This window comes from Sus scrofa, chromosome 1, assembly GCF_000003025.6.
Source record: "Sus scrofa isolate TJ Tabasco breed Duroc chromosome 1, Sscrofa11.1, whole genome shotgun sequence".
Lineage (NCBI taxonomy): Eukaryota > Metazoa > Chordata > Mammalia > Artiodactyla > Suidae > Sus > Sus scrofa.
Genome location: NC_010443.5, coordinates 265,515,180 through 265,538,158, shown reverse-complemented (window position 1 = coordinate 265,538,158; position 22,979 = coordinate 265,515,180). Strand labels below are relative to the sequence as shown.

Sequence of the window (22,979 nt, the reverse complement as noted above, 5' to 3'; positions counted from 1 at the left end):
ATCCGAGCCTTGTCTGTGACCTACACCACAGCTCATGGCAATGCTGAATCCTTAACCCACTGAGCGAGGCCCAGGGATGGAACCTGCAACCTCATGGCTCCTAGTCAGATTAATTTCTGCTGCGCCACAACAAGGAATTCCATGGCTTTAATCACTTTATTGAAGTTAAAATATATATAACATAAACTTTACTATTTTAACCATTTTTTAAGTGTACAGGTTTGTGGCATTAAGTACATTTACATTGATGTGCTCTATATTTAATTTTTATTCTGTATCCCTTTAGACTATTCATTCTGTGACAGTAGGGTCAGCCTTACTGATATCTGTATCTTCCAAGCTTAGGACCTGTTATAATCTGGGTAACATTTATAAACTTAGTAACATTTGAAGGAATAAGTGACTATTTGCTATGTTGATGGAGTTGCTGTTCTGATAACAGTTGATAAACTTATGAATAGGTTAGTAAATGACACTAGTATAAGCATTTCTATATTTCATTAACTTTAAAGCTACAACAGAATCCAAAAAGTGGCATCACAAATTTAGAAGAGGGAAGCCTTTTTTTCTAGTCTTATGTTTTCCATTATAAGAGCCACTGGCCTTATGTGACTACTTAAATTAGTTAAAATTAAATTTAGTTAAAAATTCAGTCACACTAGTCACATTCCAGGTGCTCAGTAGCTAGTGTGGCTACTGGCTATCATTTGGACAATGTAAATAAAGAGTATTCCCATCATTATAGGAATTTCTATTAGGATATTGCTGTACTAGACTTTAAAGGCAGAGAATAGTGAAATGATTATTTTCTTTTAGAACTTGATATTTTGGCAAGAACTTCATTGTAGTGGCACGTTGTTTAGTACTATTGCTTTTTGGAGAAAAATAATTCCTCAACATTTACTGAGCAAACTTTCCTGGGATCTTGGGACATGCCTCAGCCTTGGGGTTAGAGATATAGTTAGGACTGAGACCAGATCTGACTGAAAAAGGGATACAGGGTTTCATTGGGAACCTAATCATGATCAGGGAACACAAAGCAGATGGGAAACTGATGCAAGTGACCAGAGCTGTTGGTCCAGAAAGGACTAGTAAATGATTCTGGTATATCAGTACAAATCCTGGGTAGAGATTTCTAGCTTTTTCTTGAGGAGTACAGAAAATAAAATTATCTGGAACCTGAATTCGTGGTTAGTAGCCCTGATTAGGATTTGGTGTGGGGAGCACAAAGTAGGGCAACCTAACTAAGGAGAGCAATTTCAGAATCCTTTTAGATCCTTGACTTGCTTCTGGAAGCACTGCTTCAACTTCATACCTCACATTTAAAAGTATATGAAAAAGTATGGAGTTCCCTGGTGGCCTAGCGGTTAAGGATTTGGCATTGTCGCTGCTGTGGCTTGGGTTCGATACCTGGCCAGGGAACTTCCATATGCCACAGGTGTGGCAAAAAAAAAAAGTATATGAAAAAGTAAATATAGTGCAAAGCTTATATTTCAATTGCCACAATTTAACTTATTTTTTTTAGCTTTTTTTTTTTTTTTTTTTTTTTCCTTTTCTAGGGCCACTCCCTCGGCACATGGAGGTTCCCAGGCTAGGGGTCCAATTGGAGCTATAGCCACAGGCCTGCGCCAGAGCTACAGCAACTCGGGATCCGAGCTGCATCTGCAGCCTACACCACAGCTCATGGCAATGCTGGATCCTTAACCCACTGAGCAAGGCCAGGGATTGAACCCTCAACCTCATGGTTCCTAGTCGGATTCGTTAACCACTGAGCCACGACGGGAACTCCTGGGCTTGAATTTGTTTACTGGCATTACCCATAGCTTTTATTTGTTCTCAATTTAGAAAAAAAGGGATGCTCAAAGTTTAAGATACTGTTGTGGTAAATATATAACTTTATAGTAAAAACAGTAAAGAAAAAATCAATTTCTAAATCTGTTACTGTAGCCAATCACAGATTGAGGAGTCATTGTTTTTTTTTGTTTGTTTTTTTTTGGCCAAAATCTTTCCTGTTGGAGCAAAGCTTATCAACTAGATCTTTCTTTGTAATAAAATTCCTAGACCTTGAGCCATTTATTGATCTCTTGCTATAAAGTAAGTGATTTATATATATTTACCAGATCTTACAACAATTGAACAAGATGCTTATTTTTATCTCCATTTCAGGAAGTAGGTGTAAGATAATTGATTAAACAAAAACAGTGGCCAATCTGGGGTTTGAATCCAAATCTAACTCAGACCCAGGCATCTGTTTTCTAAGTTAAACCATGGTAACTGAATAAAAGCTTTGCACTAAATTTGCAGTAAATTTCAGATTGCTTGCAAGCACACTGACTTAGTGATATGTCTATCATCTTAGGACCCAATCTGTGTTTCTTGTCTCTCCCTTTCTAAAGCAATTTAAGTCACCAGCCAAAGACCGTGGATTTCTCAGAACATATCCAAATCTGTCTAATATGTTGTATTCTGTGAGGCAGAAGTTTTGGGGGTTATATTTGTATATTTATGTGGCTTAGGAGTCTGCTTTTTACTGAACAATTCTGATAAGCCTTTGCCTTTGTGTTGAACACACATTGGGGTTACTTCTAGCAGCGATTTGGATTCTTCTAGCTAAGAATCATTTTGCTAGCTAGATCTGGTTGCTGAGAATCTGAGCAAGACTGTTTGAGAAGAGTAACCAGATCTAGCCATTCCATTGACTTGTTGTCAGGCGGTAGGATTAACATTGTTCTCCATATCTCCTTAGGCCTCCTGAATTAGTGATGATCTGTAAAGCCAGAGACAACATTATTAGCTAGTGGTCTCAGGGCTGGATGGAGGGAAGGTAGACTTAGTTACTGAATTCCATAATCAGGGCTCTTTGTTACCACTGGAGGAATTTTTTTAGGGCAAATTTAGAGTTTTTTCTTCACTGGTGGTGTACTGCATCTGGAATTACTGCATCAGGCAATTTATGGTCTTAAAGTATAAACATAGTTTCAAGGATCACAGCAGGTAACTAAATGACATTAGTGATGTTAGGGGGTTTGGGCTTCCGTTCCAAATCTTTGAGGACGATCTCTTGAATGGGTCAGTAGTTGCCCTCCTACAGTCTGCTCTTGACCACCACAGATACAGCATTAGATTGGATGGACCCTTAGGTTTAGTTAGTCGTAGTCGCTCACATATATTGAACTTTGACTTTGTCAAGTACTATGCAAAGTCTTTACCTACACTATCTCATTTAATCCTTTTAGCAGACCCAAAAGGTAAGTGCTCTTCTTAATCCTGATTTATAGCAGGGTTAGGGTCAATCCTGCCTGGGTCATATGGGTTGAGAGTGTAAAAGGGATAAGTCCCCAAAGGAAAATCAGGATACCATTGACAGAAGGGAGGGAGTGGTTGTTAGGCAGATAAAAGCAATACATGTCCACATTAACTATTTGTCATAGTATTGTCTCTGTTTTTTAGTCACCCTCTCTTTATTTGTGTTTGATCTAGTTACTTTTGAGTGCAGAGTGTTGTTTTCAGAAAATATATTAGGTTTTGTCCTTTTTTGAGACTTCTAGTTTAGTTCTTTCATTTAATGTCCAGAATCTGAGGTCCAGAATACAGAGTGACTGCTTAACGTCGTATAACTAACATGGCTAGAACTATAATTCTCCCACTATGCTATTCTGCTTTCCTGTGTTTTTGTCCTATTTTTTAGTCAATTTATGTTAAGTGAATGCTTATTCTCCTTTCACTCTGGCAGGATATTCAATATTGGACCCATGTGTAATAATGAGTTATTTCCTCATTACCTGGCATCTCTCCACAGTTGTTCTGATTCCCGTTGCATTTACATAGAAAGGCTTTATTTAAAGTTGTTCTGAGATGAGCCTTCTTTAGCAGCTTCTAAACTCTGGTTTTCCAGATCAAATCTCATCATTCAGACATTCCACACACTTTTCAAGCTAGACTGATTTTCTTTTTTCTTTTCTTTTTTTTTCTTTTTTTTTGCTGCACCCGTGGCATATGGAAGTTCTCAGGCCAGGGATTGAATCTGAGGTGCAGCTGCAACCTGTATTGCCGCCGTGGCAACACTGGATCCTTAACCCATTTTGCTGGGCTGGAGGTCAAATCCATACCTCCACAGTGACCTGAGCTGATGCAGTTGGATTCTTAACACACTATGCCACAGCTGGAACTCTCTAGACTTAGATTTTCTCATTCTGTGACTTTCTTCCCCTAGACTGATCTAGAGGCAGGGTTGTGTTTTCTGTTTAGTTCATCCTGCATTTGAGCACCTTTCATAATGTATCAGCAACTGTTCTGGGCACAGAAGCAGCGCCACAGATGAATATGGCACTGTTCTGATCCTTGAAGAGCTCACTATCTAGTGGAGGAGGCAGTTACTTAAGTTCTGAATCTAGGAGAGGCCTCTCTTATTTTCCATGTTTCATAGTGGTGATGATATTTGAGCTGAATCTTAAAAGATGATGAATAGTTCTGTAGCAAGTGGAGAGGAAGAGGAAGTACAGGAAGGCAAGAAGGAATGTGGCATGTTTGGTGAATGGTGTGGCGCAAACTGCTCAGAATTGCAAGGACTTTAAAAGTGGTGTTTAGACAGTCTGCTAGCTGTTTGAATCACTGTTCTCCACATGACCCCCAGTTGCTCTTTTAGCTTCTGGATACCCAGCTCTGATGACAGAAAATGCTCTTGTATCCCTGTAGGCCTGGTTTGGCTCTGTGTTTTTGTGTTTTTTTTTTTTTTTTTTTGGTTGGCTGTGCCTGCATAGAACATGGCTCACAGCCAGGAACTGAGCCGCAGCAGTGGCAATGCCAGATCCTTAACCCACTGAGCCACCAGGGAACTCCTCCATTATTTTAAAATTTACCACTGAGATACTAGAGTTGATGTTTATTGAACCACTGCTTTGTGCTAGGCTTGTAAGAGATAATTGGGATACAGATGTGAACAAGATAGGCCAGGTCCCTTCCCTTGGGGTAATAAAGCACTTTTGGTGGAATAATCTAATAGTGGCGTCAGACACCGAGCAAGTAATTTCTTTTTTTTCTTTTTCTTTTTTTTTTTTTTTTTTGGCCTTTTTAGGACTGCACCCGAGGCATATGGAAGTTCCCAGGCTGGGGGTCAAATCAGAGCTGCTGCTGCTGGCCTACACCACACAGCCACAGCAACACAGGATCCAAGCCGAATCTGCGACCTATACCACAGCTCATGGCAACGCTGGATCCTTAACCCACTGAGCGAGGCCAGGGATTGAACCCACATCCTCCTGGATCCTACTTGGGTTCACTAACCACTGAGCCACAAGGAAACTCCAAGTAATTTCTTATTGATGATTGCACAAAGCATTATAGATAATTATAATAAGGGGCTTTGACGATGTATATGAGACAAGAATAAGAGAGACAAGAAAAAGCTTTTCTGAGCAAATATTAAACCTGAGGATGAGTAGAAAGCAAACTGGAGAAAGTAAGCATTTGTTCCAGGAAAATAGAACTTTCATTATAGAACACCTACTGTGTGTTTGCTCTTTACTGTGCTTGATATTTCTCTTCATTGCGATAGCTACATACCAATGTAGTTCAGGTTTTGGGGGCCTGAAATGTGCTTCGAAAAGTATTTATTCCAACCTGAGTAGCATACTTATTAATGGAAGTGTTTGTTGCATTTGTGTGAATATGTAAAATTATTCTGCAACTGTGAACATTTTAAGTAACATTACCCTGTTCAATATTTTACAAGTTCTTACTTTATATATTTTGTTTTCTTTAAAAAATAATTGATAAGTAGAACATGATGAGTATTAAATGGATTGTAATTTTACTATGAATTTTTATTTCAGCTAACATTGGCACGCTTACTCACAGTTATTTGTGCTGTTGTTTATATTGAGCTCCTACTCCGTGCCAAAGACCGTGCAATAAGCATTTTATATCAGTATCTCACTTAATCCTCATTACTATTCTGTGATAGGTACTGTTACTGTCTCCATTTTTAACATAAAGATGATGAAATGAAGGCTCAGAGAGGGATACACAGTAGCTGAATGTTTTAGAGCTAGGATTCAAATCCAGATTTGACTTGTGCATCTGGATTTTTTTCCTACTACCTGATACTTGATTTTTCATATTTGAAGACACCTTGGGGTAATACATGACTTTTAATCTTAATTTTCTATTGTTTTCTCTTTAGGTTTTTGTCAGGATGAATTGGCAGAGCTCGACCCAAGCACTAGTAAGTTATGAATGTTTCCCAGTGTTCATGGATAAGAAAATATGTGTTCGTACTTTTAAATGTGTAATTTAAAGTGTCATTGATAGGCCTATTGACTGAGATGTATTTTACTTTAATTTGTGATTATGGGAAGGGCATTCTCTCTTTTCTGGTTTTGTTTTCTTCTCCTAATATTATTTGGTAGCCAGAGTTAGTTTTTTTTTTGTTTGTTTGTTTTTTTTGCTTTTTAGGGCCACACCTGCAGCATATGGTAGTTCCCAGGCTATGGATCAAATTAGAGTTACAGCTGCCGGGCTACCACAGCTACAACAACGTGGGATCCAAGCCATGTCTGTGACCTGTATCACAGCTTATGGTAACATTGGATCCTTAACCAGCTGAAAGGGGCCAGGGATCAAACCGCATGCTGATGGATGCTGGTCGGATTCGTTTCCACTGAGCCACGATGGGAACTCCCAGAGTCTAGCTATTTAATAGAAAATTCTTTGCTAAAATTTTCTTTTTTTTTTTTTTTTGTCTTTTTGTCCTTTTGTCTTTTTGTTGTTGTTGTTGCTATTTCTTGGGCCGCTCCCGCGGCATATGGAGGTTCCCAGGCTAGGGGTTGATTCGGAGCTGTAGCCACCGGCCTACGCCAGAGCCACAGCAACGCAGGATCCGAGCCGCGTCTGCAACCTACACCACAGCTCACGGCAACGCCGGATCGTTAACCCACTGAGCAAGGGCAGGGATCAAACCCGCAACCTCATGGTTCCTAGTCGGATTCGTTAACCACTGCGCCACGACGGGAACTCCCTAAAATTTTCTATTTAATACTAGTCTCCTTGTTCTCTATCATCCCATGAAACCACCAACAACAAAAATAGTGCTTTCATTTATGCACACATACAATCATATACCCACAGTCACTTTTTAAAAGTAGCGACTAATTTTGACGTAATTTCTTTCAAAGAAAGATTGTATAAATGTTTAGATATTTGTGGTTGATGTCCTTTGTTCCACACTTTAATTTCTAAGATATCTTCATCTACATTCTTAAATTTAAAGTATGTGAATGACAATTTCAGGATCTAATTAAATGATAATTTTCAGGACTGTAAGTCTTGATTGTAAACAATCATCTGTATTTGTATAGTGCTCTCCTGAGGTGGCATACACCATTCTGGGATATGGACATGGGAATATTTAGTGTATACACACCTTATTTTGCTATAATGTCAAAAATGTTGAGTGATACTTTAGATTGAGAACCCCTGAGATGATCTAGAGTTATTTTTTTCTAGTTCTGTTACTTGTTAGGGCCATGTTGAGTGGTTATTTGTCACCATTCTACTGTTGAGGTAAGTGATAAAGTTCACTTTCTCATCATCCTGGCTAATATCAGCTCTCTGAGGGTGTGGACCTTCTCACATATATTTCTTACACACCTTAATATTAAACATTCATGTTTGTTCAACTAATGCTTATTAATTGTGAGACAAAATAGTCTCATAATGCTTATCAAACCTTAGGAAAATAGATTTGTCTTTGTAAAAGTAATGGAGTTCAGAGTCAGCTTTGTTAGGTGTATAGGCTCAGTATAGCCACCTTCCCACCTGACATCCCAGTACCTTTGAGTGAACACACTGTTTTCACTTTGTCTTTGTCTTATGAATAGCCATCATTTAGGGGGAGGAAAAGGTAAATTGTTGAGTCATGGTCCTTTCTTAGAAGCATTTTTGAACAGCAGGAAGGACATTGACATGACCTGTGATCTTTCAGACAGAACTACAAATATAACAAACCAGAAAATTGAGAGCTCACTGTAAAATTGAATGTTCTCTCTGTTCCAGACCCAGTTCTAGGCGCCAGGGATACACAAATAAATAAAGTCTAGGTCCCACCCTCATTTTTCTTTTCTTTCCTTTTCTTTTTTTTTGCTTCACCCATGGCATGTGGAAATTCTTAGGCTGTCAGCTGCAGCAATGCCAGATCCTTTTTTTTTTTTCTCTTTTTCTTTTTTGGCTGCTCCATGGCATTTGGAGTTCTTGGGCCAGGGATCTGATCTGAACTGCAGTTGTGACCTACTGCCACGATGCCAGATCCTTTGTAACCCACTGCCCTGGGCTGGGGATCAAACCTGAACTGCCGCAAAGATAACACCAGATCCTTAACCCACTGTGCCACAGCGGAAACTCCATGCCTTCATTTATTAACAGCCTTTTGGAAAATATTCCTTTGTCTAGAATTATTTAAAAATACACTTTATAGGAGTCCCTGCTGTGGCACTATGGGATAAGGATCTGGCATTGTCTCTGCAGCCTGGCACAGTGGATTAGGATCCAAAATTGCCGCAGCTGTTGCAGCTGGACTTGGATTCAATCCCTGGCCTGGGAACTTCCATATGCTATAGATGTGGCCCCCCTGTCCCTCCCCAAACAAAACAAAAAACACTTATTTAAACCTCTAACTTAGCACGTGGTAACCAGATTTATTCTCTTTTCCTGCACTTAGTCACAATTAGAAAAAGCTCACGTGTATCTTCTAGGAAAGGCACTTGATATTCTTATTTCTGGACCAAATAATTCTACCTTATTTAACATTTCTTCATAGAATCACTAGCTAGATATGGTGTTTTATAGAGGTCTCCATTCCATGAGAATGTATAGATATTGAATCATAATTTTACATATCTGTATAGAATGGGAGTTACCTAAAGAAAATCATTCTTCTTTTAAAAGTTATTAGCTTATGTGGCCATTATTCTCCATAATCCTCATAATATTTTTGTGGCGTTAATAGTATTTTTAGTCTTTGTATTAGAGGAAATATATAAAGATCTAATATTATAATAATGAATAGGTAGAAATAAAAGTTTATCATTTTGGTCTGAACCAATCTTGGGGTTCAGATGAGCATGCTACCACGTGATAGGAAACTTCAGCACTGAAATGGGCTGCACACGTATGTTGTGTTAGGTTGGTGATGGTTGTTGATACTACAAATCCATGGCTTCTGACTGAGAAGGCATAATGTCTTCTATGTTAATGCCTCGGGACTTTTGCACATTAGATAAAGAACCATAGAGTCTTCTTTGTGATACATCGTTGGAATTTAGAGGTGCTAATGGCTCCCTTACCCCCCTAATTCCTGACAGGGCATTCTCCTACTTGCTTATTTTGGGCCAGGGAATACCATTATTGCTGATTTCCTATTGTGCTTGGCACTGGTCGTAGCAGTAAGTTTGGGACAACTGGTGGGATGTGTTGGAACTAGATGAGGAAGGGTTGACTTTGTCTGATTCATATGGCCTTTTTCCCTCCTCCCTCCCTTTTTTTGTGATAGAGCAGATGGGTAGCCATGCTTAGAATACTGGCAGCTGTTCACACTCTGGCTGCCTTCCTATGATTCCTGGGCTTCCTGGAGTCCAATGTTATGGCACAGGTTCAGGCTAAGTTCATTTCTACAAGAAACATCTCTGTACCCAGCCTATTAGCATAAACTAGGGACAAGGGCAGTCAAAGGTCAAGAAAAGTTCAAAACAGCATAACCTTTCTGTGCTTCTGTTTCCAAATAACCCCAGTCTGCCCTGCTCCCCAAGTTTTCTCCTCAGCCATCATGTTTACCGTGTAGTTGTAAAACTCAAGAGAACAAGGACTGACTTGATACAAGGGAAGTTAGAGAATAGAAGTCATTGTTGCTTAAAACAGGAGAAATAATTGATTTATGTTCGGGGGCCAATTAGGCTATAAAACAGGAACAGTAAAGGAACCTGTGACTTCAGGACAGCTACTTGCTCTGATTCCTGTGCCACAGACAAGGGCCTCCCCAATAAAGGCTGTCAGCTTTCTAGGCTTTCATGCCTCTCAGGGATTGTAAACAGCACATAATACAGGAAAACAATTGATACTGTTCAGTTATTGGCCAGATAGAGGGTCAAAGGGTAAATAGTTGGATTAGCAACAGCTGTTCTTCCTCCCTAGTAAGACTTTTGTCCCTTAATCTGTTTTAGCAAAGCCATTCCTGGGTTTTTGGCCTCTAAATAGTTAAATTCATTTCTCTTCTTGTAAAATAATCCTACAGATAATTAGAGAATAAAAATTGATTAAAATTGAAAATATTTGTATTTTAATTCAGTTTCCAAAGTTGAAGATGCGCATTCTTTTTGGTATGTGCTGACTGTGTTGTTTGATGTTCAAAGGGTATTATCCCAAGCAAGGTAACTAACTGAAATTTAGACAAATTAGAAGCTTTTTAGCTGTTTATACCAACTGCTTGAGGAGTTTCGTGCAGCTCGATTAAAAGAAAAAATTACCTTTGTTTAAACTGATGGTAGGATAATGCATGTTCATTGTGGAAAACACTAAAAGAAAAATATAAACACCCTAATCCCACCACCTGGAAATAACTGTTTTTTCTTATTTGAGAGTATGTCCTTCCAGTTTGTATCTGAGCTTATTTTTTTACATGGTTAGGCATCATTAATACAATTTCGTATCCCGTTTTTTGCTCCCGCACTCAGCATTACAGTGGGTACGTTGTCCCAAGTCATGAAACATTTTTAAAATATTTTTAAAAATTTTTTGTTTTTTTGCTTTTTAGAGCTACATGTGTGGCATATGGAAGTTCCCAGGCTAGGGATCAAATTGGAGCTGCAGCTGCTGGCCTACCCCACAGCCACAGCAACTCGGGATCCAAGCCACATCTGCAACCTACACCACAGCTCACAGCAATGCGGGATCCTTGACTCACTGAGTGAGTCCAGGGATCAAACCTGTATCCGCATGGATACTAGTCCAGTTTGTAACCTGCTGAGCCACAATGGGAACTCCCTATAAATATTTTTATAATTTTTTTTTGGCTTTTCAGGGCTGCACCCACAGCGTATGGAAGTTCCCAGGCTAGGGGTCAAATTGGAGCTGCAGCTGTTGGCCTACACCACAGCCACAGCAACGCCAGATCTGAGCCATGTCTGTGACCTATGCCACAGCTCACAGCAACGCCGGATCCTTATCCCACTGATGCAGGTCAGGATCGAACCTACATCCTCATGGATACTAGTTGGGTTTGCTACCGCTGAGCCATGATGGGAACTCCTATAAATATTTATAATGGCATGATATTTCATTGTAAGTGAATGACTTTACCATGATTTATTTAACCATTCTCCTTATCTTGAGGCATTTAGGTTGTTTCCAGTTTTCTCTAAGTTATAAATAATGCCACAGTGAACACGGTTTTATATTAAATTTTTGTCCGCATTTCAAAAGAGCCTTTTGACTTTTTATATAAGGCAAAACTCCTCTGAATTAAGAGCATGGACTCTGGCTCAAGATTGCTGAGGTTCAGAGCTCCTGTTGTGTAGCATTGGAAATGAATCTGACTAGGAACTATGAAGTTGTTGGTTTGATCTCTGGCCTCACTCAGTGGGTCAAGTATCCGGTGTTGCTGGGAGCTGTGGTATAGGTCGCAGATGTGGCTCAGATCCCGCATTGCTGTGTCTGTGGTGTAGGCCAGCAGCTGTAGCTCCGATTAGACCCCTAGCCTGGGAACCTCCATATGTCGCAGGTGTGGCCCTAAAAAGCAAAAAAAAAAAAAAAAAAAAAAAAAAGAGATTGCTCAGGTTCACCTTGGCTTCAGTATTTACTACCTCTGTAATCTTGCCTAAGTTATTTGACCTCTCTGTGTGTCTGTTTTCATCTGTTAAATGGAGACAATAAAAAAAAATTCCTACTTTAAGAGGCTGTAGTGAAGATTAAATGAAGTAATACATGCATTTGCAACAATGCGTGGCAAATGGTAAACACTGTTAAGTGTATGCTATTCTAAGGTATGTAGCGTAATGTTGAAGTTCTCAGTATCTCTGTACTAATGGCTCTTGTAACTGCTTTATTCAATTAGACTAGTCTGTGTTTCTTAATGATGCAAAGATAAGTCTTTCCAGATGTTAGCAGATGTAAGTTACTGCTTCAAGTAAATAGTTCTCTCAGAGGAGCGGAGCTCATATACTGCTGTCCAAGACTGTTAATTACCATCTGGTTGACTGTTAGGGTGTTTTGGGCCCCATCCTCCAACCAGCAGCAGGTAGCCCAAATGACCATCTGCCAGACCATTTATTTAACCTCTTAGGAAACTGAAGAAGTTAACTTTCTGCTTATTTAGCATAAGTACTCAGATTATGCACATTCTCTTTGGTTAATAGCAAGGTCTTATAGAGAGCATGCTATTTGTGGGAATTTATACAATTCCTATTTGAAGGAATTTGTACAATTAAAAACCTGACCATTACCGGAGTTCCTGCTGTGGTGCAACAGGATCGGTGGCCTCTTGGGAGTGCTAGACACAGTTTGATCCCTGGCCCAGCACAGTGGGTTAAGGATCCGGTGTTGCTGCAGCTACGGTTTAGGTCACAACTCTGGCTAGGGTCCGATCCTTGGCTGGGGAACTCCATATGTTGTGGGTCAGCCAAAACCAAAACCAAACCAACCAACCCAATAAACAAAAAAACCTAACCATTACCACTTAAAAAAGACTGCATACTTGGTAGTTCCTATTGTGGCTCAATAGGTTAAGGACCTGACTTTGTCTCTGTGAGGATGAGGATTCAATCCCTGGACTGGCTCAGTGGGTTAAGGATCCAGCATTGAGATGGAGGTTGCAGGTGGGACTTGGATCTGGTGTTACTGTGGCTGTGGTGTAGGCCTGCAGCTGCAGCTCCAATTTGACCCCTAGCCTAGGAACTTCCACATGCTGCAGATTCAGCTATGAAAAGAAAAGAAAAGAAAAAGACTGCGTACTTGGAATTCTTGCTGACTCAGACTTTATTTTATATATAAAACACATATAAAAATATATAAACATATACATAACACACATTTGTATATGTATATGTGTATATATGTATGTGTACATGTATATGCATATATGTATATATATTTATGTGTGTGTGTATATATGTATACTTAAATATATATTATTTTACTTACTGATCAGTGATCTATGTAATGAGCATTTTATTTATTTTTTTTTAATTTTTTTTTTTTGGTCTTTTTGCCATTTTCTTGGGCACTCTCGTGGCATATGGAGGTTCCCAGGCTAGGGGTCGAATCAGAGCTGTAGCCACCGGCCTACGCCAGAGCCACAGCAATGTGGGATCCGAGCCACGTCTGCGACCTATACCACAGCTCACGGCAACACCAGATCATTAACACGCTGAGCAAGGCCAGGGATTGAACCCACAACCTCATGGTTCCCCACTATGCCACGACAAATGAGCATTTTAAAAGAGACTTGGGGTGGAGTTGCTACTGTGGTGCAGTGGGATTGGCAGTGTCTTGGGAGTGATGGGATATACGGATTTGACCCCCAGCCCCACAGAGTGTGTTCAGGATCAAGCATTTCCGTAGCTGTGGCTTAGGTCAAGACTGCGGCTTGGACTTGATTCCTGGCCCTGGAACTCCATATGCCGAGGGGTGGCCAAAAAGGAAAAAAATAAAGGAGTTCCCATTGTGGTGCAGTGGAAACAAATCTGACTAGGAACCATGAGGTTGCAGGTTCCATCCCTGGCCTTGCTAAGTGGGTTAAGGATCCGACGTTGCCGTGAGCTGTGGTATAGGTTGCAGACGCGGCTCGGATCCGTTGTTGCTGTGGCTGTGGCTGTGGCTCCGCTTCGACTTCTAGCCTGGAAACCTCCATATGCCTCGGGCGCAGCCCTAAAAAGACTAAGTAAGTAAGTAAATAAATAAATAAACAAGAAAGAATGACTTGAGGCATTCTCTTGTGGTGCAGTGGGTGAAGGATCCGGTGTTGTCATTGCAGCAGCTCAGGTTGCTGCTGTGGTGTGGGTTCAGTCCTTGGCCGGGGAATGTCCATGTGCTGCAGGTGTGGCGAAAAAGAAAAAAAAAAAGAGACTTGAAAGTTAATTTTTGCCCTCTTTTGCCATACTGATAGATGTCCATCGGGCAGAGATCCATGAGCGATGGTGGGATGTACAGGGAAGATAAAAATCAGCTTCAGAATAAGACAAACACCACTAGTTTGCTCTAGCTTTGCATTCATCTGTTAAGTGTTTTGGGACCCCAAGGAGATTTTTGTGGATCCTTTAGGCTACAAAAGCGAAATCTCAGCTCGAGTACCCATAGGTTCATTCCAAAATTCCAACATTATGTACCATGTTCTGTGGGTCTCTACTCAGTTGTCAAACTCTATGTCATAATTTTTGATCTCAGAAAACAGTTCATGTAAGCCCAAGTATGGTCTTTAGGGAATGAACTCTAGATTTTAGATAAAGGAAGGGAAGAAAATTAACATCACTGGGTGTTCCTTATGTGCCAGGTACTTTGAACATATTCAGTGGGAGTGAGTAAAGTTGGATTATATAAAATTATCTAAATTTAAATTTGACTTTGTAATACCTATGCCATTGTTTCCTTCCCTCCCCACTTCTCTTTTTCTCTTTGATATGTTTATTATTAAGCTAAAACACAGTTCCTGCCCTCAAGGGCCTCTGGTTTTAGTTAGGAAGACAGACACAAAACTTAATGGTATACGGCTTTCACTGCATCATAATAATAGTAATAATAGTAATGATGATGGCTAATATTTATTACATACTAAGTGCTTCATGTGCATTTTTCATTAAACCCTCATAAAACCTGTTTGCAAAGTTGTATTATTCCTGTCCTATAGACGAGAGAGCTGACGCCTGGAGAGATTAAATGACTCACCCCAGAGTACATAGTGGAGAATTATCTGAGACTTCAGAGGTGCTGTTTTAATGAATCTTCTGTACTGTCTCTAGCTCTTTTGACTGTGTCAAGTCTCAAATGCTAATGGAAGAGTTTAAGGCAGTATGATGATCTTACCATATATAACGGGGTTTTTTGTGTACAGAAGAAAGACTATTTTCTAAGTGTCCCGTGGGCTCTTTTGTATTTATTAGAATGATTTTGGATGTAAAGTAGAATAATTCACTGTGGAATAGTTTCCCAAAGAAATTTCTTCTGTGGTTCAAGTTCAGGATTATTCCACTATTTATTATCAAACAGATTCTTTCCTGAAACAGAATGAAGATAAGTTCACAAATCTCCCTTGATTTCCCTCTTTGTGTCGCCTTTCCTTCACAACATTCGGTTTGTGATTTTGGTGTTTCACATTCATAACAGTTCCAAGAGCTTTGATTCCAAAGCTTCAGCTGAATCTGCTAGATCACTGCAAGATCACGTCTCCTGAATGTGGCCTTTTGCTAGGGAGTTCCTTTCTGATAAGGAGTCTTTTGAACAGGGTGGGGGTGGAATGAAATCCAGAGTTTAGGCTGAGCTCTCATCCCCTTGACCTCTGCCCCTATTTCAGGGTTTGCGCTGACTTAGTGGGGACTCCCTATGGAGCCAAGAGTTTAGGACTTGTTTACAATTGATGAAAAGATAGTTGGATTCAAAGGCTGTTGTTGGGTTCTTGGCTAGTCATGGATCTCTGCCATTATCTCTGGTGGGTTCAGGGAATGCTTGAACATCTGGGTCTGGAGATCTGCAATGGATGACTAAGAAGGAATGAGAAGAAAATCTGCAATTAGATTGCTGAAATTATTTCTATGGGAGCAGTATTCAGTAGTATTTTGAGAATAGAGAAAAGTTCCCATAAACCTGTGCTTTATTTCATTAAAAAAAAGCTGAAAGTATCTGTTTAAATTCAGTATATGATCAAAAAAAAAAAGGGGGGGGATGTGTGGGAATTCTTCTCTTTTTTAATATCTGCCCAGAAAAAAATTTGCAGTGTTAGGCAAATGTATCAGATATTAAAGGGAAACTCTGGATAATTAAAGCCACCCTCTTCAAAGTTATACCTAGTTTTACAAATTGCTATTTTCTCTAAAAATCTTGTGGTTCTAAGTATTTTGAGGAGAGTATAGTAACTCAGTCCCAAATGAATCTTCATAAGTCTTTTCTGGGCACACTGGTCAGTTAAAACCATTCTTTAGCTTTTGTACCTGAAGTTACATATCTTTTTTGTTGCTGTTCAATATTTGTTGTAGATATGAATTTGAAAGAAAAGATAAGCATCTTTCTTCGAAGGGTGCTGACAGTATGAAGCAAAGTTGAGTAAATACATCCTCTGTTGGTAAGCATAGGAAAGGATAAACTACATGAATAAGATTCAAAGTGAAAATAGTGTTATCTTTTTCACCTAAATGCAAAATTCCATGTGCTAAATGTAGTCTGGCCTAGAGATGTATTTTGTTTAACTAATTGGATGTTTAAATAAAAGCATGTTAATTATCAACATTTAAAACCTTTAAGAGTTTCAAAAAAAAAAATAAATAAAACCTTTAAGAGTTTCATTAAAAACTTGGTTTCTGGGGGAGTTCCCGTCGTGGCGCAGTGGTTAATGAATCCGACTGGGAACCATGAGGTTGCGGGTTCGGTCCCTGCCCTTGCTCAGTGGGTTAACGAACGATCCGGCGTTGCCGTACCTGTGGTGTAGGTTGCAGACGCGGCTCGGATCCCGCGTTGCTGTGGCTCTGGCGTAGGCCGGGTGGCTGCAGCTCCGATTCAACCCCTAGCCTGGGAACCTCCATATGCTGCAGGAGCGGCCCAAGAATTAGCAAAAAGACAAAAAAAAAACCAAAAAACAAAACTGTGGTTTCTGGTCTTCTTGATAAATTGGATGGTCCAACACTGGGCCTGGATTTCTACATGGCATCTGTTGGCTGGAGCAGAATAGTGGCTGCCCTCTTTAAATGAGCATGCACTCTCAGATTTGTCCCATATGGCTTCCTTCATCCACTTGTGTTTCCTTACGGTGTTTTGATTTTGTAATTCCTACATCAAAAAATGGGAAAATGAGAAGTCTATATAATCTGATAATATCTGTCAGTACTACAAATGCTTGGATTTAGCAAATTCAGCAATGTGGAATTTAAAATTTTAGCAGTTAGTACATCTGCGTGTTTGTCCCATAAATGACATGTGCGCAAAGTATATATTCGCAGATACTCTTTTCAGCATTTATAATAGCAAAAACATTAGGAACAGCTCAGAATTTTAATAGATTAGTTAAATAGATTGGAGTTATCCATGTAAAGGAATACTATAGAATCAGTCATTAAGGAGAAGGTAAATTTTAGTCTAGAAGCAGATACACTGAACTGTTGTTAACAGTGATATCTTTGGGCAGGTGGGATCACAGAGTAACTTTCACTATTTCTGTGTTTTAATTTTTTAAATAATACTCCTATATTAATAAGAAATGAAAGATGTATATATATATTTTTTCTTTTTTTTTTTCCCCTTCCATTCCCTTTCCTTTCCTTTTCTTTCCTCTCCTATCCTCTCCTTTCCTTTCTTTCCGCCCCACAGCATACGGAGTTCCTGGGCCAGGGATCAGATCCAAGCCTCAGTTGCAACCTGTACTGCAGCTGTGGGAACACCGGATCCTTAATCCACTGGGCTGGGCCAGGGATCAAACCTGCATCCCAGTACTCCCAAGACACTGCCAATGTCATTGCGCCACAGCACGTGAGTTTCTTAGGAGTTCCCTAAGAAATGCGAGAGATATATATATATGTGTGTGTGTGTTATTTTTGTCTTTTTTTGTCTCTTTAGGGCCACACCGATGGCATATGGAGTTTCCCAGGCTAAGGGTCTAATCGGAGCTGTAGCTACCAGCCTACACCACAGCCACAGCAACTTGGGATCCGAGCCGTATCTGCAACCTACACCACAGCTCACGGCAACACTGGATCCTTAACCCACTGAGTGAGGCCAGGGACCTAACCCACAACCTCTTGGTTCCTAGTCACATTCGTTTCTGCTGTGCCACGATGGGAACTCCCATGATATATATTTTAAAAAACACTCTGGCTCTCATTTCAGCTGCCAAGTGTCCAAGACTATTCTGTCACATTGAGCCACCCAGGTGTATAGCTTCCCATTTAGATCATTACATTCAGAATTCTCTTATCTTGAAATTGCTCTAAGGAGTGAGGGTAGGTATCCTCAAATATCAGGAACCATCATGAAGACCAAGAACAGGGTAAAAGCCTAGAGCAGCACTTTCAGTCTTCTCCTTGAAGCCCCGCCTCCATTCACTAATCAGGCTTTCAGAATTGGCCTCCCTTTTAGTGTCAGGCTTGATGCTACTTCGCTATCAAGAATGTAGAGAACCTTAGTAAGTCTCTCATGAATTGTGCTGTTTGGCATTTGCAGGGTCATGTTGCTGAAGGTGACCCTAGTGGATGTGGTACAGGGGAAGAAACACGAGAATTTGCATCTTGGTTTTTGCGAGTCGCTCCTTGTTGAGTGACTCTGGGAAACCTGTGAAGATCATTTCTTCTTCCATAAAATAGTAGTAATACCTATAGGTGATTGTTTTTAAAAGTAAGTGAGATAGGCGTTCCCGTTGTGGTGCAGTGGAAATGAATCCTGCTAGTATCCATGAGGATGCAGGTTCAATCCCTGGCCTCACTCAGTGAGTCAGTGATCTGGCATTGTTTTGAGCTGTGGTATAGGTCAAAGATGCAGCCCAGATCCTGCGTTGCTGTGGCTGTGTTGAAGGCTGGGAGCTGTAGCTCCAATTTGACCCCTACCCTGGGAAGTTCCATCTGTGGGTGGGGTCCTAAAGCACTGTGGCACACTGTGGATTGGTAGCCTCTTTGCAGTGCCAGCATACAGATTTGATCCCCAGCCGGGCATAGTAGGCAGCTGTGGCATAAGTTTACAACTGCAGCTTGGATCTAATTCCTGACCTGGAAACCCATATGCCACAGAGTGGACAAAAAAGATCCTCCCCACCCCCAAAAAAGGTGAGATAATATATACGAATTGATCAACATTTAGTTGCTCTAGCTGTTCCTGCATGTTTCTTCTTTGCTGAACTACATGGTGAAGGGTTTCTAACTTTTAGGGCTGATGTTTAGTGAGCATTTACTATATGCTAATGGTTTGAAAACATTGTCTCATTCTTTTTGGCAACTCTGTGAGGTTGTTTTCAACTCTTGTTCTCCCCATTTTACAAATAAGGAAACTGACAGGTTTTTTTGTTTGTTTGTTTTGTTTTTTGTTTTTGTCTTTTTGCCTTTTCTAGGGCCGCTTCCCGCGGCATGTAGAGGTTCCCAGGCTAAGGGTCTAATCAGAGCCGTAGCCACTGACTGTCCTATACCAGAGCACAGCAACACGGGATCCGAGCTGCGTCTGCAACCCACACCACAGCTCACGGCAACGCCAGATCCTTAACCCACTGAGCAAGGCCAGGGATCAAACCTGCAACCTCATGGTTCCTACTTGGATTCGTTAACCACTGCGCCACAATGGGAACTCCCAGAAACTGACAGTTTTTAACACTTGGCTAAGGTCACACAGCTGGTAAGTGGCAGAGCTGAAGCCTGTGTGATTCCAAAGCCAGTGTAAAATAGTGATATGATTTACATTCAGTGAAACACACAGATATAAAGTGTAAGTTTCAAGCAGCTTTCACAAATGCGAGTACACTTGTAGTCCATGTTTCAAGATACAGAACGTTGCCGTCCCTTCGGAAAATTCCCTTATGCATTTTTCTCAGTCAGTTCCACTAATCTGATTTCTGATTAGAAGGAGTAACTTCTGATTTCTGTCATGATAGATTAGTTTGCCTGTTCTAACATGTCTTACAGATGGAATCATACTACATGTGCTTTTTTGTGTCTAGTGTTTTTCAGCATTATGTTTGAGACTCATCCATGTTGTTGCAGGTGTTAGTTCATTTCATTTTATTGCTGAGTACTATTCTGTTGGCTGTATCATAGTTCATCCATTTATCTCCTGATACCTGGGCTGTTTCTAGTTTTGAGCTATTATAAATAAAACAGCTATGAAAATTCTTGTACACAGTTTTTGTAAATATTTTTATTTCTCTTGAACATAGATCTGAATGGTGGATCAGATGTTAACTTTTTATGAAATTTTCAGTTTTCTAAATTGCTATGCATTTTACAGTTCTAGTAGTGTATGAGTTCTAATTGTTCCATATCCTTGTGTTTGGGGTTGTTAACTTTTAAATTTTAGTCATTCTAGTGAGCAGATAATGGGGCTGATGTGGTTTCAATTTGCATTTCCCAAGTGACTAATTATTGGTCACCTTTACATACCTTTTATTGGCCATTCGTATATCATATTTTAGAAGTATCTATATTTATTCAGTCTTTTGATAATTAAAAAAATCACATTCTTTGTCCTGCTGTTGAGTTATGGGTATTTTAAATTACGGTACATGTCCTTCATCAGATATACATGTTGTGAATATTTTCTCCCTATCTGTGGCTTTCTGTTCTACTATATTAAGATGATTTTTTTTGCTTTTTAGGGCCAACCCCGTGGCATATGGAAGTTCCCAGGTGAGCCACGTCTGTGACCTACGCCACAGCTCACCTCAGTGCTGGATCCTTAACCCACTCAGCGAGGCCAGGGATTGAGCCTGCATCCCCATGGATGATAGTCGGGTTTGTTAACTGCTGAGGCATGATGGGAACTCCAAAACTAGGCTTTTTTTTTTTTTTTTTTTGCTTTTTAGGGCCGCACCTGTGGCATATGTATGGAGGTTCCCAGGCTAGGGGTCAATTTCCTTGCTTTTTAGGGCTGCATCTGCAGCTGTGGAAGTTCCCTGGCTAGGGGTTGAATTGGAGCCACAGCCACAGCAACACAGGATCCAAGCCACGTCTGCGATCTACATCACAGCTCAGGGTAATGATTTTTAACCCACTGAGTGAGTCTAGGGATCAAACCCGCATCCTCATGGATACTAGTTGGCTTCATTACCACTGAGCCACAGTGGGAACTCCCTCTAGGGTTTGGTTTATGTTCATTTCCTTATACATTTTAGAATTAGCTCACAAAAAAAAAAAAAGGAAGAAGCTTGCTGACATTTTGATTGGATTTAATTGATCTTATGAGTTTGGGGGGAGTTAATTAATTAATTAATTAATTTTGTCTTTTGCCTTTTCTAGGGCCGCTCCTGCGGCATATGGAGGTTCCCAGGCTAGGGATCTAACTGGAGCTGTAGCCACCGGCCTACATCAGAGCCACAGCAATGTGGGATCCGAGCCGTTTGCAACCTACACCACAGCTCACGGCAATGCTGGATCCTTAACCCACTGAGCAAGGGCAGGGATCAAACCTGCAACCTCATGGTTCCTAGTTGGATTTGTTTCCGCTGCGCCACAGTGGGAACTCCTGGGGAGAGTTATTTTAGAATTAGCTTTTCTAATCTGTAAATTCAGTGTACTTCCTACTTATTTATAAGTTCTTTATTCTCTGTGATGTTTTAAAAAGATTAGTGTTGAGATGGAGTACATTTTTCTTTAAATTTATCCCAAAGTATTATGTTTTTATAGTTACTATAGTAGATGGTATTATTTAAAAATTTTATTTTCCTGTTGTTCCTTGCTAGTATATAGCAATGCAGTTGATTTTTGTGTATTGTGATTGTATCATACAACATTGTTAAATTTGTTTACTAGTTCTAGTAACTTTGAAAAATAAATTATTTGGGATTTTTTATGTTTACAGTTGTTAATAAAGACAATTTGAGTTCTTCCTTATTGATGTTTATGACTTTTATTTTTACCTTTTGGCATTGACTAAGATTTCCAGTCCAATAGTAGATAAAAATATTGAAAATGACATTCTTGTCTTATTTTTGGCATTAGAGGGAAAGAGTTCAATATTTTACTATCAAGGAAAATATTGTTAGCTATAGTTTTTATTTTTTATTTTTAAAAATTGTGGTAAAATATACAGACCAATACATTTATTGTTGTAACCATTTTTAAGTGTATAGTTTGTTGCCATTAAGTACCACACTTTGTTGTGCAAGCATCACCACCACTCATCCACGAATTCTTTCATCTTGCAAAAATGAACTTGTAAGCATTAACGATATTTCCTCACTCTCCAGACAACCCCTGTTTTACTTTCTGTCTGACCTTGGCTAATCTAGGTATCTCATGTAAGTGAAATCGTACAATATTTTGACTTCTTTCACTAAGCATACTACTTTCAAGGTTGATTCATGTCTTAGCATATGTCAGAATGTCCTTCCTTTTTAAGACTGAATAATATTCTATTATATGTTACTTACTACATTTTGCCTAGCCATACATCTGTTGATGGAATCTTGGGTTGCTTATTATACATTTTAGCTATTGCGAATAATGCTGCTATGAATATTGAGGGTACAAATAGCTCTTCACATCCCTATTTTCAGTTCTTTTGGGTATATACCCAGAACTGGAATTGCTGGATTGTATGGTAATTCTATTTTTAATTTTTTGAGAAACCACCATACTGTTTTCCACAGTGACTGCACCATTTTGCATTCCCATGTTACAGTGCACAGGGGTTCTAATTTTTCTGCATCCTATTTTCTGTTTTTGGTAGTATCACATACCTTCATGGCTGCGATGTAGTATCTCACTGTGGTTTTGATTTGCATTTCCCTAATGATTAATGCTGTTGAACATGTTTTTATGTGTTTATTGGCCATTTGTGTATCATCTTTGGAGAAATGCCTATTTACATCTTCTGTCCAGTTTTTAATCATTTTTTTGTTTGTTTTTAGTTGTAAGAGTTCTTTTTGTATTCTGGATATTAACCCCTTATTAGATATATGGTTTGCAAATATTAGCTCCCTCTGTTTGGATTGCCTTTTCACTGTTGATTATGTCCTTTCATGTACAGAAGTTTTAAATTTTGATGTATAGTGGTTAACTTATTTTTTCTTTTCTTGCCTGTGCCTTTGGTGTCATAGCCAA

At 39.7% G+C, this 22,979-nt stretch overlaps 1 protein-coding gene across 2 annotated transcripts in view; it reads left to right on the top strand.

Annotated features, from left to right (window-relative positions):
• Positions 1-22,979, top strand: part of NR6A1 (nuclear receptor subfamily 6 group A member 1) — a 250,345-nt gene that overhangs the window by 32,783 nt on the left and 194,583 nt on the right. For both annotated transcript variants that reach the window (XM_021098706.1, NM_001097499.1), the window contains 1 exon segment: positions 6,182-6,223. In XM_021098706.1, the coding sequence (XP_020954365.1) occupies positions 6,182-6,223 (42 nt within the window).